Source organism: Corythoichthys intestinalis, chromosome 6 (assembly GCF_030265065.1).
Source record: "Corythoichthys intestinalis isolate RoL2023-P3 chromosome 6, ASM3026506v1, whole genome shotgun sequence".
NCBI lineage: Eukaryota > Metazoa > Chordata > Actinopteri > Syngnathiformes > Syngnathidae > Corythoichthys > Corythoichthys intestinalis.
The window spans coordinates 17,024,115-17,044,536 of NC_080400.1; the positions used below are offsets into that span (position 1 = coordinate 17,024,115).

General features: G+C 40.0%; 1 protein-coding gene across 3 annotated transcripts in view; it reads left to right on the plus strand.

The window, feature by feature from the left end:
* The window catches only part of LOC130917953 (pannexin-1-like), a 32,922-nt gene extending 13,343 nt beyond the window's left edge, over nucleotides 1-19,579 (plus strand). For 2 of the 3 annotated variants that reach the window (XM_057839755.1, XM_057839752.1), the window contains exons 3-8: nucleotides 11-126; nucleotides 4,992-5,179; nucleotides 7,589-7,873; nucleotides 13,743-13,965; nucleotides 14,046-14,262; nucleotides 16,236-19,579. In XM_057839755.1, the coding sequence (XP_057695738.1) occupies nucleotides 11-126; nucleotides 4,992-5,179; nucleotides 7,589-7,873; nucleotides 13,743-13,965; nucleotides 14,046-14,262; nucleotides 16,236-16,324 (1,118 nt within the window). In that variant the 3' untranslated portion in view covers nucleotides 16,325-19,579. The remainder of the gene's footprint in view (nucleotides 1-10; nucleotides 127-4,991; nucleotides 5,180-7,588; nucleotides 7,874-13,742; nucleotides 13,966-14,045; nucleotides 14,263-16,235) is intronic. The other variant, XM_057839753.1, reaches the window with a different exon arrangement.
* Nucleotides 19,580-20,422: the final 843 nt, after the last annotated feature.

Consider the following 20,422-nt stretch of genomic DNA (forward strand, 5'->3'; position numbering starts at 1 on the left):
TTGACTTCAGGAACTCAGATCAGCTGCTTCGCTCCCAGCAACTTCTCGTGGCGACAGGCGGCTTACGTGGATTCGTACTGTTGGGCGTCAGTACACACGCACACCTTGCCTCTGTGGCTGCACAAGGTACGTGATCGCTCGCTGGCATTGATGTTTTTTTGGCAGTCTTTTTAAATTTCATATTTTGGACGAAAATAATTGTTCGTCTTCTTCATATTCGTCTTAACTTTTGTCAACAAAACTTCCCTAAAGTTTCGTCTCGGTTTAGTCGACCATGAAAACTCTTTTCACCTCGCTTCGGTCGCAAAATTTCAATTTCATTTCCGTCACAATGTGGGGCTTGTGAGAATTCACGGCGAAATTTAGCTTCCCTTGACGGAAGACTTAAACGTTTCGCGCCCCGCCAACTCTCTGCCACCTCTGTTTATAGTAACATTTGTTTCTAAAATTATGATTACACTGCTGTAGGGCTGCATCTATCGAATATTTTAGTAATCGACTGAAAATTCTATCGATTAAGAGTAATCGGATAACACATTTTTTTTTAGGTAAAGAGCAATTGTAAATATACATGAGAAAAAAGACATCCAATATTGAACCATTTTCAGTCAATCAATGTCTTTATTTTCGATGTACATTGTTGAAAACAGCCAACAATTGCATCTAAGATGTCACTAGAAGAAAAAAAAAATCACTGCTTTCACTCAAAAAACCATGTAGATCTTATAAAAGAAAAACATTTCTTACCTAAAAATGTAATTACGCTTGATAACACACATCACTTGAAAGCTACGTGTTTTTCCCACGTGTTTAAATTGAATTTCCATTTGTGTCAAGCTATTTTTAAGTTCTAGTTAAGTTTTAAGTTAGTCTAAACTAAGTACTGATAGGATTTTGAGTTTTTGCAGTTTTCAAAATAAAGGTATGATACCTCCTGTATTGGAGCACATTAGGGACCAGTGCTACTTGGTGTTTTATTCAGCAATGACTACAGAGCTAAAACTGACAGTTAGCTTTATTATGTCTTAAATTTTACACCCTCATCACTCTACAGCGCTGTGTTTTTACAGATTAAATAAAGCCTGTATGTAAGACACGTTAGCCACGCATCGACAGTGGTCATAATCAATAGAAACCTAGCCCTCCGAAGAGCTGTGAGCAAGTGACAGTAACGTTATGTTTATTAGCGATGAGAAGTCTACTGCTTAAACATGCCGGCTGTTTACTAACTGCCCAGACGCGGCCGAGTCTTTCATTTCACATCTAGTCCTAAATGCATGCGATATATCTATGAGACGAATCGGACACTACCTGCTACCACACTAGCATCATGAGGGTGTAGTTTTTAGCAACGTTGGCGTAGTTTGTAGTGGCTGTCGGCTGCGGTAAGTTTTTTTTTTTTTTTTAATTCTTCCTCTACGCACGTGACGTCAGCGCGTTGTCCCACATTAAAAGTAGTCCGGGCAAAATCTGATTTAACAAGTATAAACCGTGTTAAAAGCACCACTGAGGTGACAAAATAGTGGGCAAATCAGGAAGATCTAGTTCAGCTACTAGAGGGCAGCAGCAATGAATAAAGACAGACAGAGTTGGTTTGAGTGAAATATGTATTTTACAAAAAGTGACACAAAAAACAAACAAATATTTACAAAATACCAGTGTGTACACAATTTACAGTTGGTCAACAGGGAGACAAAAACCCAGTTCACTTTCCCCACCCTAACGTTCGTAAGTTACAAACAGTCAAGAGTACAAATGACTCAAGTTCTAGCTTGCCATCCTTCTGTTGGAGTGGTCCCAAGGCAGGGCAGGACCACCTGGCCTGTATGGACCAACCAACCCAATTAAACGATCGAAATGACTAAATGCAATACTGTGTTAGCATTAGCACCAGAACTGTAACATAACAAAATACAATCATTAAGCACCGACAGACATGGAAATGCAAAAGTATTCACATGTTAGCATTAGCACGTTATCATTAGCATGCTAACATACAGAAATACAAAAATAAAGCACCTACGGGCACAGAAAATCACATGAACACATACATTAGCCTAAATTAGCATGATGGCTAATCCGCTAACAACAGATTGAAAAATTCAGACTCACCAGTTCACTTGGATGTAGTGGAGAACTCACACTAACAGGTCGCCAACACAAATAAAAAGGTCTGGTTCTACAAGTTATAAAACAGCCTTTAAACAAGTTTGAAAAGTACAATTGGTTGTAGTGATGTGCCCTACTGTGCCGAGGCGCCGATGCGTGTGCCGAGTACACCGGGGGAAAAAAATCTGCAACGCGCGCATCGAGGCATGTGTTGATTACGCTTGTGGCCCCGCCCGAAGCCTCGGAAGCCACGTTGCTACGTCCGAAGCCTCACGAGACGGGCTTCCTACGTCATCGCCAACACATAGTTTCGCCGGTGCGCCGGTGATTCGAAATGAAATGGCGCACCGAGACGACAATGAGCGGACAGGTGACACTGACACACCCAACTCGCATCTTCAAACCTAAATTCAATCGGATTCGTTTTGCAATGGACGCACTGTCCAACATCGAAAAAGAAGAGAACATCCCCTGTCTGGGATCATTTTGAGCAGTTCTCTCCTTAAAAGGTACAAATTCTAATAACCAGTGTGAATATATATTGTAAATTATTGTGACAACACAGTGTATCCCTCGTTGTAATGTCTTTCTTCTACTTGCTGATTTTTCAAAAGGTGAAGTGCAAACTTTGTTCTAAAGAACTTAGCAATAGAACACTTCATCTATGTTGAGGCATTGTACCCCAGGCTCATCCGTCCCTTGCGAAATACTATTTTCAAAAGCAGGAGAAATCCTATCTAAAAAAAAAATGAAACCGGTTAAAGCCAAAAACAAAAAATTAGGAAAGTTTTCCTCAATAAAATAGAATAAAAGGTGTGTCTTGTTCCTTGTTTATATGTCAGTGTCTAAAATAAAGCAATCATTCTTTCAAGAAGAGCCTAGATCTTGAGCTCGGGTCGGGCCCAAAATGTCACTCATTTACGTTCGGGTCGGGTCGGGTCGGACTTCTTCTCTCGCTAACTTTTATTTTTAGAATAAATGTATATTTGTATATGGATGTTAAACTTTTTTTTCTTTTTTAGAATAAATGTATATTTGTATATGGATGTTAAACTAAGGAATACTTGTTATATAATATATAAATTGGATAAAAAGGGCGCTGTGGTAATCCCAAACATGAGCCGCAGTTGAGCCACTGCATTGTTTGCGCACATGAAGGCTCTGGGGCTCTCCGCGAATCTGCATCCTGATATTTCCTTTTCAAATTTTGATATGTATATGATATTAGTCAAACATCTTTATTATCATTTGTTTCAAGGGCCGCACCTCTTTGTGCAAAGCAGGACTCCGTGGTGTTCTTTAAAATGTTCTTATTTTGTTTCAGTGCTCCTTAAGGCAGGTTGTTCTTTTGTTTGTTTTGATGCGAGTCATTAAAATAAAGAATGTTATTTAAAAGTATTTTAGTTTATTTTTGTATATGCTGCTGTTCCTCTCCTTGTCAGAGAGGCGCGTCCATGAGAGCACAATATCCCACACAGAAATATATTTAACAAACCTATCCAGCGTTATTTCGTTGTGTACATGCATTTATTATGATCATAAAAATATGTAGACTATTTAAACATGAAGAAAAATTGCGTTCTTTTCTGCCAACTTGAAGAAATTAAAATAAATGTCTTGCTGCATTTTGCCAAGGAAATGACGCATGAACTATCCACTTGATGGAACAGACACACAAATATGAAAGATATAAATGTTTTTTGAATATGCATTTTACAGTCTTGTTCAACTGGGAGAATTTGTTACAAAAGACAGGCTTTAATTTGTTATCATTATTCACATAGGTGTTGTCACAAATGTGATCACACAAAATGCAACCATTTTCCAAGCAGTGCTCTGTCCAGGTCTGACTGACGCATTGCATCCCTGTATTTCCTCCTTCTGGGTCCTCACAAATAAAAAATAAAATTTGGGCTTTTTTTCGGGCTCGGGGATACAAATAAAAAAATACAATTTCGGGTTTTTTCGGGCTCGGACCTGAAAGTTAAGTTAATTGCTCGGGCTGGATTTCTTAGGCCCAATCTAGGCTCTACTTTCAAGTAACACACGCACATTCATTCACATAACAACTCCCTGCCCTTTTGACCCCATCAAATCCATGGTATCATTTTAATCACTCTGTCTGTCATGACATTTATTTTCCACATGAAGGCGCAATAGAACAAATGAAGCCTCATGATGTTTCGGCCCAGGGGCGAACCAGTTTGATGGAAAGCCTCATTGCTTCATGATGCTTCAGTTTGCCATCACTGATTGGTTGGATGCATCAAAAAGCATTTGAGACTGACCTGCAGCTGTTGCTCCTTGTGTGGGAGAGGAGTCAAGGAAGCTTATATAGAGCCTAGGTGACTGGTGATTGGATTATTGGTGTAATGTGACTTGTCATGTGCTGTGGTGCATTCAGGGAGTGTGGGAAAATCAAGTACTGGCTAAAATCAGGGAATCTTAACACCTGTTACACTTAGAGCTGGCAAAATTAAACGATTCCTCGAGGTGAATAAAATTACAGTACTCGGATCAGTTTTTAAACTCGAGTTGTTCGAGTATTCGTTTCAGCTCTACACACGCTGGCTAAAAGTATTGACACCCCTGCAAATCTGTCAGATAATGCTCAATTTCTTCCACAGAATGATTGCAATTTCAAAAGCTTTGGTAGTAATATCTTCATTTTTTGCTTGGAATGAAAAAACACAAAAGAGAACTATTTACGGTGATGGTTCCACTCAAAAAAGGGCACTCGTAATTTTTTGTGCTTCCAGACGCACCTATAGGAGCATCACGTTGTTACTGCAAATGTATCGCAAAAGTGTAGCTCTTATCCTTACAACAATGCTCGCACGTTGGCTTGCTCACCAATTGATTGACATTTGCCGGGGCTGTAGTTCTTTCCATACATCCTGCTGCTGGTGGCCATGTTGACATACAGCCCGGCTCTGTTTTGGAGGTTCTGGTCGGTTCCGCTGCTGCAATCCGACCTGGCGTTCATCATGGAGGAGCTGGACCGCTGCTACAACCGGGCTGTCACGCTGGCTAAGCGAATGACCAGCACCGGGTTGCAGGGCGCTGAAAGGTATGCGCGAAAACACTTATTCAGTTTTGTATTTTTATTTTAACTCACATTTGTTTCTATTTATTTTTGGTTTTCAGTATTTTCATTTTATTACTTTACATTAGTTTAAAAGATATTTAGCATTGGTTTTTAACATTAATGCGCATTAGTTACATTTTTGATGAGTTTTTTTTTTTTTTTTTCCATGAATTTTTCATTTACGTTGGTTTAAAAAAACTTTTGTTATTTTGTGTTTTACATTTTTACAAATTTATTATAAATGTATTTTGACTAACTTACAATACATTTGTGTTTTTTGTTTACAGTGCTTTATTTTTTACTGTTTATTTTGGTTTTTTTTTATATTTGTTATTGTTGTGTTATTGTCTTAGTTTTTCCATTTTAAATATTTTTTTATTGTAGTTTATTTCTATATTTGGCTATATAATAATGATGTACAGTACACTGATTTACTATATGGCCTCTTTTGAAATTTCAAAGTAAAACTTCAATTCCAACAATTCTATTTCTGTCCTTTGTTTTATCCATCCAAAAAAAAATCCTCTTCCAGTAACTTTGATTTCCTCTTAAGTCTTTTCAAACTGTCATGTTAAGCCTTTCAGCATCAAAGTTCCTGCCTATTTGTCCTCCTTTATTACCAATGCCAGTAGTAAAACCGACAGAGGGTGGAGGTTAAGTATTATAAGTATTTAGTCAACCACTAATTGTGCAAGTTCTCCCGCTTGAAAATATTAGAAAGGCCTGTAATTGTCAACATGAGTAAACCTCAACCATGAGAGACAGAATGTGTGAAAAAAAAAAAAAAAAACAGAAAATCACATTGTTTGAAGAATTATTGTATTTGCAAATCATGGTGGAAAAAAGTATTTGGTCAATACCAAAAGTTCATCTCAATACTTTGTTATGTACCCTTTGTTGGCAATAACTGAGGCCAAACGTTTTCTGTAACTCTTCACAAGCTTTTCACACACTGTTGCTGGTATTTTGGCCCATTCCTCCATGCAGATCTCCTCTAGAGCAGTGATGTTTTGGGGCTGTCGTTGGGCAACACGGACTTTCAACTCCCTCCACAGATTGTGTATGGGGTTGAGATTTGGAGACTGGCTAGGCCACTCCAGGACCTTGAAATGCTTCTTACAAAGCCACTCCTTTGTTGCCCTGGCTGTGTGTTTGGGATCATTGTCATGCTGAAAGACCCAGCCACGTCTCATCGTCAATGCCCTTGCTGATGGAAGAAGATTTTCACTCAAAATCCCACGATACATGGCCCCATTCATTGTTTCCTTTACACATATCAGTGTTCCTGGTCCATTTGCAGAAAAACAGTTCCAAAGCATGATGTTTCCACCCCCATGCTTCACAGTGGTATGGTGTTCTTCGGATGCAATTCAGTGTTCTTTCTCCTCCAAACACGAGAGCCTGTGTTTCTTCCAAAAAGTTCTATTTTGGTTTCATCAGACCATAACACATTCTCCCAGTCCTCTTCTGGATCATCCAAATGCTCTCTAGCGACCCGCAGACCGGCCTGGACGTGTTCTTTCTTCAGCAGGGGGGGGGACACGTCTGGCAGTGCAGGATTTGAGTCCCTGGCGGCGCATTGTGTTAGTGATATTAGCCTTTGTTACTGTGGTCCCAGCTCTCTGTAGGTCATTCACTAGGTCCCCTCGTGTAGTTCTGGGATTTTTGCTCACCGTTCTTATTATCATTTTGACGCCACGGGGTGAGATCTTGCATGGAGCCCCAGATCAAGGGAGATTATCAGTGGTCTTGTATGTCTTCCATTTTGTAATAATTGCTCCCACAGTTGATTTCTTTACACCAAGCGTTTTACATATTGCAGATTCAGTCTTCCCAGTCTGGTGCAGGTCTACAATTTTGTCTCTGGTGTCCTTCGACAGCTCTTTGGTCTTGGCCATTGTGGAGTTTGGAGTGTGACTAACTGAGGTTGTGGGCGGGTGTCTTTTATACCGATAATGAGTCAAAACAGGTGCCATTAAACAGGTAACGAGTGGAGCCTTGTTAGACCTCGTTAGAAGAAGTTAGACCTCTTTGACAGCCAGAAATCTTGCTTGTTTGTTGGTGACCAAATACTTATTTTCCACTCTAATTTGGAAATAAATGCTATAAAAATCAAACAATTTAATTTTCTGTTTTTTTTTTTTTTTTTTTTTTTCAACATTCTGTCTCTCATGGTTGAGGTTTACCCTTGTTGACAATTACAGGCCTCTCTAATCTTTTCTAGTAGGAGAACTTGCACAATTGGTGGTTGACTAAATACTTATTTGCCCCACTGTATTCTGTCCCGTGTGTCTGCACATTTCTGTTCAAGATAACTCAGGAATGAATAAAAGGATTATTCTTCCATTTGTCTGACGGTTATTTGGTGTGCTTAATGCTGTCGCGGTAAAGTTGCAGTGACCTGACGGAGGGCTGCTTCAACTACCCGCTAGTGGAGAAGTTCCTGACCACCAAGCGTAGCTGTCGCACCCTGCTAGCTCGCTACCTGCTGTGCCGAGGTTTGACGCTAGCCACGCTGCTGTGCGCCTGCCTCTACCTGGGCTACTACCTGCGCCTGGCTTCGCTCACCGACGACTTCGGCTGCACGCTAAGAGTCGGGCTGCTGGCCAACGACTCGGCCGTGCCCGAACAGGTGGAGTGCAAACTCATCGCCGTGGGAGTCTTCACGCTGCTCAGGTGAAACGCTCTGTAGAAAAACATGCTTACAGGGTAAGAAATCAGTACAAGGAAAGATGTAACTTAGCAGAAATAAATAGGAACTGATTGGCTGCGTTGATAGCGATAGAATAAACAGAGTTGCTCTAAAAGGGAAGTGTCGACACTGACCACACTTTAAATTACAACACTGGCATCATCCAGCTTTCTACTGTTCTAAGAGCTTCAACCCTTTCATGCATGAATTTTTTTTTTGGTGGGCGGTGGTGTTTTTATTCGATTCATATAGGACATGGGTCTCACACTTGCAGCCCCAATTTGACATCTAATAGTAGTATAGGGGTTGAATGAATGATCCATTTTTTAATACATTAAAAAAAAAAAGAAAATAAAAAAATTATAAAAAATTTCAAATTGAATTATTGAGGAAAAAAAAAACTTCAAATAATAAATTCGTGAGTTAAGCAGGGCTATAAAAATACATTTAATTTGATATGCTACTGAGCAAGATGTTTTAAAGCCAAACTTTCCAAAAGGATGCAACACAAGATGCCATGTGGAACGTTTAATTTTGAAAACTAAGGATGACAAATAAGTCGAAAAAATATATGACAAACATGAGACTGCTCGGCGAGTACTTTCAAAAGTCTAATACAATCCCTTGCAAAAAAGTATGGAATCGCCAGTCTTGGACGAGCACTCACTTAGATATTTTGTTGTGTAGAACAAACTCTGTTAAAAAGCTTGAAAAAAAAAAAAAATGAATTCGTTCAAAAGTGCAACTCCTTAGCATTTAGAAACACTAAAAGAAATGAATAAAAAAAACATTGTGGTGGTCAGTAAATGTTACTTTTATAGAGCAAGTGCAGGGAAATATAGGATCACTCCATTCAGAGGAAAAATATATGGAATCATGAGAAACAGACAAAGAAATAACAATCAAAACACATCTGTAGTATTTATTTACAGTGCCTTGCAAAAGTATTCGGCCCCCTTGAACCTTGCAACCTTTCGCCACATTTCAGGCTTCAAACATAAAGATATAAAATTTTATTTTTTTTGTCAAGAATCAACAACAAGTGGGACACAATCGTGAAGTGGAACAAAATTTATTGGATAATTTAAACTTTTTTAACAAATAAAAAACTGAAAAGTGGGGCGTGCAATATTATTCGGCCTTCTTGCGTTAATACTTTGTAGCGCCACCTTTTGCTCCAATTACAGCTGCAAGTCGCTTGGGGTATGTTTTTATCAATTTTGCACATCGAGAGACTGACATTCTTGCCCATTCTTCCTTGCAAAACAGCTCGAGCTCAGTGAGGTTGGATGGAGAGTGTTTGTGAACAGCAGTCTTCAGCTCTTTTTAACCATGCCATTGTAGATTTGGCTTTATGTTTTGGATCATTGTCCTGTTGGAAGATAAATCTCCGTCTCAGGTCTTGTGCAGAAACCAAGAGGTTTTCTTCCAGAATGTTCCTGTATTTGGCTGCATCCATCTTCCCGTCAATTTTAACCATCTTCCCTGTCCCTGCTGAAGAAAAGCAGGCCCAAACCATGATGCTGCCACCACCATGTTTGACAGTGGGGATGGGGTGTTCAGGGTGATGAGCTGTGTTGCTTTTACGCCAAACATATCGTTTTGCATTGTGGCCAAAAAGTTCAATTTTGGTTTCATCTGACCAGAGCAGAGGTTGCGCTAGACTTTTTCGTTGTCTGTCATTTTTACTGACAGGGTCATAAAAATCCGGTCATAATCTATTTTTACCCGTCAATTAAATTTTTAAAATGATGATAATGACATTGTGGTGACCCTTTGTTTGGCATAATTCACCTTCCGTACTTGTGTGTCCATTTGGCCGAGCGCGTTACCGGCTACGACAGTCACGTGACAGAGACACTTAAGAGCCGCGCGCGGTCCCCTCACTTTCCACTCGCTCTCGCTATATGATTGGCCGAAGAGTCGAAATGCTCTCCCGTGAAATGCCCGTTTAAAAATGTTCCCGTTGTTACTTCTTGCGTTCGCTTATAAGTGCCCATTTAAAAAGGAAAAGCGATGGATGATACTACACACAGAGCGTATTATTAACAAATGTTAAAGTTGTATAATCATATAGCGAGAATAAGGAACGTCACTGACAAGCGCAGGCCCCCGCGAGTGGATAGTGAGGGGTCTAGGATAGTGCGCCTACAGCTAACAAGACTCTTAACATTGCATACCGCTTCAACATATTCAATAGTATTTAGTTTTATTCATTTTAAATTAATATTCTGTCCGAACAAGCTTAACAGAGAATCCACACCGTGCCATCACACATCAAGCAGATGAATATGTAACTTTTTCTCCGCAGTGACAAAAACAGCTAATTGTGGCCCCAGTAGTTAGGTAGCCTACCATATGTAGCATATGGAACAATGAAATTAACAGTTCACCTGCTGTGGCCTGAACGTAGTCTCACACTTTCCTCCTGGTACGCATGGACTTGAATTGCGTTCCCGCTTGTGCAGTCCCTGTTTTTTCACCTCTTTTATCAACACCATCGTCGTTTTGGGGCTTTTTGAAGAAACGTCGGACACTCAGTTGCCTTGACATTTTTCAGAGTAAGGCCAACGACGTCATGCATCAAGAGAGACAATAGCTAATTAATAAGCTCACTCGCCACCCTGTGGTCTGGGGTGTGAATTGCAACCGGTCAAAATGACGGATGGATTTCATTTTTTTCCGTCACCGTTTTAAAAAATCGGTCAACAACGGAAAATATTCGGTTAACGCGACCCCTGGACCAGAGCACCTTCTTCCACATGTTTGGTGTGTCTCCCAGGTGGCTTGTGGCAAACTTTAAAAGAGACTTTTTATGGATATCTTTGAGAAATGGCTTTCTTCTTGCCACTCTTCCATAAAGGCCAGATTTGTGCAGTGTACAACTGATTGTTGTCCTATGGACAGACTCTCCCACCTCAGCTGTAGATCTCTGCAGTTCATCCAGAGTGATCATGGGCCTCTTGGCTGCATCTCTGATCAGTTTTCTCCTTGTTTGAGAAGAAAGTTTGGAAGGACGGCCGGGTCTTGGTAGATTTGCAGTGGTCTCATGCTCCTTCCATTTCAATATGATGGCTTGCACAGTGCTCCTTGAGATGTTTAAAGCTTGGGAAATTTTTGTTGTATCCAAATCCGGCTTTAGACTTGTCCACAACAGTATCTCGGACCTGCCTGGTGTGTTCCTTGGTTTTCATAATGCTCTCTGCACTTTAAACAGAACCCTGAGACTATCACAGAGCAGGTGCATTTATAAGGAGACTTGATTACACACAGGTGGATTCTATTTATCATCATCGGTCATTTAGGACAACATTGGATCATTCAGAGATCCTCACTGAACTTCTGGAGTGAGTTTGCTGCACTGAAAGTAAAGGGGCCAAATAATATTGCACGCCCCACTTTCCAGTTTTTTATTTGTTAAAAAAGTTTAAATTATCCAATAAATGTTGTTCCACTTCACGATTGTGTCCCACTTGTTGTTGATTCTTGACAAAAAAATTAAATTTCATATCTTTATGTTTGAAGCCTGAAATGTGGCGAAAGGTTGCAAGATTCAAGGTGGCCGAATACTTTTGCAAGGCACTGTAAATTTGGACGTGCATAGCCGTCAATGGCAGAGCCTTACTTGGGTGCCCAGTTGAATGTCAATGCGCTCTAATGTAATGTGTATGGTCAAAAATCACAACAGCACAAGTTTTTATGCCATTTAAAATGAATATAAAATTTGGACGTGCATAGCCGTCAATGGCAGAGCCTTACTTGGGTGCCCGGTTGAATGTCAATGCACTGTAATGTAAAGTGTATGGTCAAAAATCACAGCCACACGTTTTTCTGCGATTTAAAATGAAAGTAAAATTTGGACGTGCAGTGCCGTCATTGGCATGGACTTGGATGGCTTGCAAAACAGCCATATACCCCCAAAAATTCCATATACCCCCCCCCCCCCCCCACAAACCAAAACGCATTTTGCCACATACCCAAAAACAATACCACATGGCAAAAAAAAAAATTGCCACATGGCAAAAAAAATTAATTGCCACATGGCAAAAAAAAAAAATTGCCACATGGCAAAAAAGTAAATATGCCACATGGCAAAAATAAATATGCCACATGGCAAAAAAAATGCCACATGGCAAAAAAAAATGTCCACATGGCAAAAAAAATTGCCACATGGCAGAAAAATTTTGTCACATGGCAAATTTTTTTTTGCCTCATGGCAAAAAACACTTTTGGTTTTCGGCCCTGCTGATTTAAGTTGCACCACCTCTGGCTTTTATGACAACTTGCAGTCTCTGAGGCATGGACTTGATGAGTATTCTTCATCAATTTGGTGCAAACTCTCTTTGATTGCAGTTGCCAGATCATCCTTGCAGGTCGGACCCTTGCTGTGGACCATTATTTTTCCCCCAATTTCCACCTCAGGTTTTCAATAGGGTTCAGATCTGGGCTATTTGCAGGCCATAACATTGACTGGATGAGTCTTTCTCCAAGGAATGCTATCACCGTTTTAGCTCTGTGGCATGATGCATTGTTATCTTGGAAAATGACAAACATATTTTCAATTGAAAAGATAAGAAAGCAGTCTAAAATTTCAATGTAAACTTGTGCATTTATTGACGATTTAACCACAGTCATCTCCCCAATGCCTTTGCCTGACATGCAGCCCCATATCATCAATGACTGAGGAAATTTTGATGTTTTCTTCAGGCAGTGACCTTTTTAAATCTCACTGGAACGGCACCGAACAAAAGTTCCAGCATCATCACCTTGTCCAATGCAGGTTCTTGACTCATCACTGAAAATAACCTTCATCCAGTCATTCACAGTCTATGAGAACCTCTCCTTAGCCCATTGCAGTCTTGTTCTTTTCTGTTTCAGTGTCAATGATGGTTTTCTTTTAGCTTTCCTGTATGAAAATCCCATTTCCTTTAGGTGATTTTGCACAGTTCTGTCACATACCTTGACTCCAGCTTCCTCCCATTTCTTCATTTGTCCTGTTGTACATCTTCTGTTTTCAAGACATATGGCCTTTAGTTGTTGGTCATGACGTTTGGATGTCTTCCTTGGTCTAACAGTATGCTTAACTGTTACAACCTTGCCATGCTGTTTGTACTTGGTCCAGATTTTTGATACAGCTCACTGTGTACAGCCCATATTTTTGGCAACCATACGTTTAGCGTTACCTTCTTCAACAAGTTTGATAATCCTCTCCTTGGTCTCAAGAGACATCTCTCTTGTTGGAGCCATGATTCTTGTAAATCCACTTGGTCCAGCAGCCTTCCAAGGTGTGATCACTGCACTGTTTTTAACTGCTGACTAACAAGCAGATCTAATCCGAGGCAGGGGCCCAATTAAGGAAAGGAAATTGACTGGGTTTGTCTGTATTTTCTACTCAAAATGGAGTGATTCCATATATTTTTCTTCAGAATGGAGTGATTCTCTATTTCCCTGCACTTGCTCTATAAAAGTAACATTTACTGACTAACGCAATGTTTTTTATTCATTTCTTTTAGTTTTAGTCTTTTGAACTAATCCATTATTTTTTCAAGCTTTTAATCTGAATTTGCTCTTCATAATAAAATGTCTGAGTGAGTGCTCGTCCAAGACTGGTGATTCCATACTTTTTGCTCGTGGTTGTATTATAGAAATTATAATTAAACGCATAAGACGAGGGCAAGCAATTTTATTTTGAAAGGCGAGATATTAAGCAGGAAGTCTTATTCTGATGCATCAAACTGTGAGAAATAACTTAAATGCAAGTTTTACTTTGAAAATTCAAGGCGACCTGAGACAAGGCAGTGCTGTACCAGAAAGTTTTCTTTTGAAAGTCAACAGGAAGTATTCTTTTCCCAGCCTGGTCAACTTGATCATCTTCTCGGCGTTGATCCCCGTGGTGATCTACGCCAGTCTCCGCCCCCTCCTGTGTCAGCGCTACGCACGCTTCCTGGAAACCTACCAATTGCTGCCCACTGTCAGCGTCCTGCCCGCGTCCAGCGGCCAATGGGACGACCTCTCGCTTTATCTGCTCTTTCTGGAGGAGAACATCAGCGAGCTCAAGTCCTACAAGTACATCAAGGTAGGAAACCTCCGGTATCATTACTCTGCCGTTCTTAAACTTTCTAGGTTTGGTGTTCACCAAGTATTTCTTGTCGACAGGTTTTGGAGCTGCTAAAAAAAGGAGGGGAATCCTCAGGTGAGGAGTTTGACGCCATGGGGCTGCTGCAGACGCTGTGTCTGGTCAAGATGGACACGGTGGATGCCAAGAAAGTGGCGCAAGTCGCCGCCAAACCCGATCAGCTCGTCGTGCAAGAGGAAGAGGCGGCCAAGCACCGCAAACAGCAAGATGACGGCAGGAGCGGAACGGAGATGAAGGGTGAGACTATTGATTTGGAAAACCAAAGGTACACCTGTCACTTATTGTTAACTTTAACAAGCAGCTGCCCTGGTGAATAAGAAAAGCAGCTGGAGGGAGGGTGAGAGGCTTATGTGATCGGATCGGGACATTTCTATAAAATACAGTGGGGCAAATAAGTATTTAGTCAACCACCAATTGTGCAAGTTCTCTTACTTGAAAATATTAGAGAGGCCTGTAATTGTCAACATGGGTAAACCTCAACCACGAGAGACAGAATGTGGGGGGAAAAAAACAGAAAATCACATTATTTGATTTTTAAAGGATTTATTTGCAAATCATGGCGGAAAATAAGTATTTGGTCAATACCAAAAGTTCATCTCAATACTTTGTTATGTACCCTTTGTTGGCAATAACGGAGGCCAAACGTTTTCTGTAACTCTTCACAAGCTTTTCACACACAGTTGCTGGTATTTTGGCCCGTTCCTCCATGCAGATCTCCTCTAGAGCAGTGATGTTTTGGGGCTGTCTTTGGGCAACATGGACTTTCAACTCCCTCCACAGATGTCCTATGGGGTTGAGATCTGGAGACTGGCTAGGCCACTCCAGGACCTTGAAATGCTTCTTACGAAGCCACTCCTTTGTTGCCCTGGCTGTGTGTTTGGGATCATTGTCATGCTGAAAGACCCAGCCACGTCTCATCTTCAATGCCCTTGCTGATGGAAGGCGATTTTCACTCAAAATCTCTGGATACATGGCCCCATTCATTCTTTCCTTTACACAGATCAGTCGTCCTGGTCCCTTTGCAGAAAAACAGCCCCAAAGAATGACGTTTCCACCCCATGCTTCACAGTGGGTATGGTGTTCTTCGGATACAATTCAGTATTCTTTCTCCTCCAAACACGAGAACCTGTATTTCTACCAAAAAGTTCTATTTTGGTTTCATCTGACCATAACACATTCTCCCAGTCCTCTTCTGGATCATCCAAATGCTCTCTAGCGAAGTGCAGACGGGCCTGGACGTGTACTGGCTTCAGCAGGGGGACACGTCTGGCAGTGCAGGATTTGAGTCCCTGGCGGCGCATTGTGTTACTGATAGTAGCTTTTGTTACTGTGGTCCCAGCTCTCTGTAGGTCATTCACTAGGTCCCCCCCGTGTGTTCCTGGGATTTTTTGCTTACTGTCCTTGTTATCATTTTGACGCCACGGGGTGAGATCTTGCATGGAGCCCCAGATCGAGGGAGATTAACAGTGGTCTCGTCTGTCTTCCATTTTCAAATAATTTCTCCCACAGTTGATTTCTTTACACCAAGCGTTTTACCTATTGCAGATTCAGTCTTCCCAGCCTGGTGCAGTTCTACAATTTTGTCTCTGGTGTCCTTCAACAGCTCTTTGATCTTGGCCATAGTGGAGTTTGGAGTGTGACTGACTGAGATTGTGGACAGGTGGCTTTTTTACCGACAATGAGTTAAAACAGGTGCCATTAATACAGGTAACAAGTGGAGCCTCGTTAGAAGAAGTGAGACCTCTTTGACAGCCAGAAATCTTGCTTGTTTGTAGGTGACCAAATACCTATTTTCCACTTCAATTTGGAAATAAATTCTTTAAAAATCAAACAATCTGATTTTCACACATTCCACATTTTGTCTCTCATGGGTGAGGTTTACCCATGTTGACAATTACAGGCCTCTCTCATATTTTCAAGTGGGAGAACTTGCACATTTAGTGGTTGACTAAATACTTATTTGCCACACTGTAGGGAGATGAATGATGAAATTTTTTTCGATCATGTGATCGGATCGAGGACATCCCTAATTTGAAAAGATAAAAAAATATGATACTTGAAAGAATTGTAATATTTGTTGGGTTTTTTTATGTCCAAAAATAGTCATTTAAAAGGAACAGAAACCGGTTTTTATGTGTGAATGCAATGTTATATACGAAAATGAAATATTTTGTTTTGAAAAGTGCAATATCCCTCAATTTCCTTTGCAGAGTTGACTCCCTTGTTGCCGGGCAACGGAGACGTGACTGGCGGTAGAATAAACATTGAGGGCGGAGCTCTGCGGCAGCGAGCGATGTGATTGGCCGCCGATGTTTCCGCCACATCATCACATTTGCATATCCATCCAGCTCATTTGCATGTTGTTTGTCATTTTTTGCTGCCTTAGCTCAAATATTATGCGATCATGTGACCAGTTCTACCATCATAAACTTTAAGGAGGACATCATCAAAGTAATTGATGTATTTATTTGCACTGCTTCTCTTGTTTCTTTGTGTCGTTTTGATTGCTATGAAGCAATTTAACTCATGTAGGATGTATTCATAATATTTTCAGTCTGCTTACATTTGACTGAATTAATGTCATAATTGATAATGATGGTACGACGTGTTATAACACCAGAATGAATCAGAAGGTTATTTTGGTGCATCCTTTCTACTGGCCACGTGAATGTAAGAATGTATTTGAGTACATTCATGAATTTTAATTTTTGTTTTTTTGCATGTTTTGCAATTCTGGAAAGTTTAAATCAGTGTTTTCATGTTTTGCGGTAAAGCTAAGTACAGTGGTTTGAAAAAGTTATCTGGACCTTTTGGAATTTCTCGCATTTCTGCATAAAATCGCCATCAAATGTGAGCTGATCTTTGTCAAAATCACACAGATGAAAAAACAGTGCTTTAACTAAAACCACACATTTATAGGTTTTCATATTTTCATGAGGTTACCATGCAAACCATGAAAGAAGGGGTGAAAATAAGTAAGTGCACCATCACATTTAATATTTTGTGCCCCCCCGGCAGCAATAACAAGACACCTATTGAAGCTTTTGATTAGTCTGGCACATCGATCAGGACTATCTTGCCTCATTTTTCTCTTCAAAACTGCTGTAGTTCAGTCAGATTCCTGGGATGTCTGCCATGAATCGCTGCCTTTAGGTCATGCCACAGCATCTCAATGGGGTTCAAGTCTGGACTTTGACTTGGCCACTCCAGAACTTGTGTTTTGTTCTTCTGAAACCATTCTGAAGTTAATTTACTTCTGTGTTTTGGATCATTGTTTTGTTTCAGCATCCATCCGCTCTTTAGCTTCAACTGAGAGACAGCCTCAGGTTTCCTACAAAATATCCTGATAAACTTTAGAATTCATTCTTCCATCAATGATTTCAAGTTGTCCAGGCCCTGAGGTAACGAAACAGCCCCAAATCATGATGCTCCCTCCACCATGCTTCACGGTGGGGATGAGGTGTCGATGTTGATGAGTTGTTCCATTTTCCCTCCACACATGACGTTGTGTGTTACTCCCAAACAATTCAACTTTGGTTTCATCAGTCCACAAAATATTTTGCTAAAACTTCTGTGGAGGGTCTAAGTGCCTTTTTGACAAGATTAAACGAGCAAATACGTTTTTTTTGGACAGCAGTGGCTTCCTCTGTGGAGTCCTCCCATGAACACCATTTTGGCCATAGGTTTACATTTAGTTGATGTGTGCACAAAGATATTGGAATGTGACAGTGATTCCTGTAAGTATTTAGCAGACACGCTAGGGTTCTTTTCTTACCTCTATGAGTATTCTGCGCTAAACTCTTGGCGTCATCTTTAGTGGACGGTCACTCCTTGGGAGAGAACAGTGCCAAATTCTCTCTTCTGAAACCATTCTGAAGTTGATTTGCCTCAGCATTCATCCTCTTGATAAACAAATGAAGTCATTCTTTTATTAATGATTGCAAGTTGTCCAGGCCCTGAGGTAGCAAAACAGCCCCAAATCATGATGCTAACCTCCACCATGCTTCATGGTAGGGATGAGGTGTTGATGTTGGTGAGTTGTTCCATTTTTTTCCTCCACACATGACATTGTGTTATACTCCCAAACAATTCAACTTTGGTTTCATCACTCCACAAAATATTTTGCCAAAACTTCTGTGCAGGGTCCAAGTGCCATTATGTGAAGATTAAACGAGCAAATAAATTTTTTGGGACAGAAATGGCTTACTCCATGGAGTCCTCCCATGAACACCTTTGTTGGCCATAGTTTTACATAGAGTCGATGTGTGCAAAGAGATACTGAACTGTGCCAGGGATTTTTGGTCTTGAGCAGACATTCTACAGTAGTGTACTTTTTTTTAAACCTCTGAGTATTCTGCGCCAAACTCTTGGCATCATCTTTGGTGGACGGCCACTCCTTGCGAGGGAAGCAAAAGTGCCACTCTCTACATTTGTAGACAACATCTCTGACTGTCGATTCATGAACATCCAGACTTTTAGAGATGGTTTTGTATCCTTTCTCAGCTTTGTACAAATCAACCATCCTCAATGATTCAGACAGCTCTTTTGACCCAGCCATGATGCACATCAGACAATGCTTCTTATCAAGACATTTCTTACCAGGTGTGTGTTTTATAGTGGGCAGGGCAGCTTTGAACCACTCATCAGTGATTGGGCCTATCAATGGGCACACACCTGACTTACAATGTTTGGCAAAAATAGTTTTCAATTGCTATTTAAGGCTGCTTAGGCAGAGGGTTCACTTTTTTTTTCCCTTCTGTCATTATTTGCATGTTATCTTCATTAAAATATGAAAACCTATCAATAATCGGGTGATTTTAGTTAAAGCAGACACATTATTTTCATCTGTGTGATCTTGAGAAAGATCACATCACATTTGATGCTTATTTTATGCAGAAATATGAGAAAGTCCAAAAAGTTCAGATACTTTTTCAGACCACTGTAATTTTATGATGTCCATCTTTTGGAAACTAAAGTAGGTGCTTGAGTGCTTTGTATTTTTAGTTTTGTGTTTATTCAAAACAAATGTCAGAATCTGAATTTGTCATGACAATTTTTGAAAAAATAATAAACACAATATGTGTTACTTTTTTTTTTTTTTTTGGAAGAAATAAAAACACCAAGCGTGAAATGTCATTCTTTTTTTAATTTGATTTTTCAATCTTTTCATCCTGCTGCTGAGTATTCGCGATGATAATTTCTACTACATGATGAGCGTGTTGCGGAAAAGGTGCAAAAAATGAAATATGACGGGATCAACAACTGTTCAACATTGCCGACCAGCTGCCTCCGGCTATGACATCGTCACTCGGCATCCTGTTTTTCAATCATAATAATCAGTAAAATGATTGATGTGACGTTTGTCCGATATTTAGATGTCGTTTTCACAAAAATATTACAAAACGCAAGAAGACGGTGAATACAGTGTTGACTTACAAACAAGCCTCGAGAGCTTTCGTAATCGTCCGACATTCTTCAAACGATGCCAAAACTCCGATTGGAAGACATTCTCAGAGGCAGCGCAACGTGGATTGCAATTGGTCCGTTTCCCGCGTCGGTGCGAGACACACAAAATGACAAACCACAAGGCATGCATCACAATTCGGCTGTCGGGTGGACGGACACTTTGGTTGGAGTCACATGCAAATATTTTGCGGGGTTGCTGTAAAAAAAAAAAAGTCAATAGATTGTGTTTCAGATGAAAACCATTTCTGAGGTTTTTTTTTTTTTTTTTAAATCTGCATGAAAATAAACGATATCATTACAATTACATAACATTTGCTTCTATGGTGTTTACAGTGAAATGCTACCATATATAAGCCAAAAGCAAAACAAATAAAGGGCACAAATGTACGGAAGCGTATTGTATTGCTGCCACCACACCCCAAAATATGTAAAAACAGGATGAATATGATGTAAAAATGTGATAATTATCATGTAATACATTATCATGAGAAAACATTTTCACATGCAAACTCGTGTTATCACCTAAAAAGGTGTTTCATACATAAAATTCGAAAACATGTTTTCACATGATAACAGGTTGAGAAAAATGAGACCAGTTCGTTTTTACATGATAATTATGTTTTTACATCGTGAAAAAGATGGTTATTAAGTTAAAACATCATTTTTAGATAAATTCACATGATTGCATTTTTACATGTATGTAAAAACGTTAATAATAACAGGTTTAGAAAAAAGACCAGTTCAAGTTTTTGCATGATAGATGATTTTACATCATGTAAAAAAGTGATCATTATATGTTAAAACATCATTTTTCAATAAATTTACACGATAATGATCGCATTTTTACATGAACGTAAACAGTGAACTCATAATGATAAAAGGTTGAGAAAAATGAGACCAGTTCACGCTTTAACATGATAATTATGTTTTT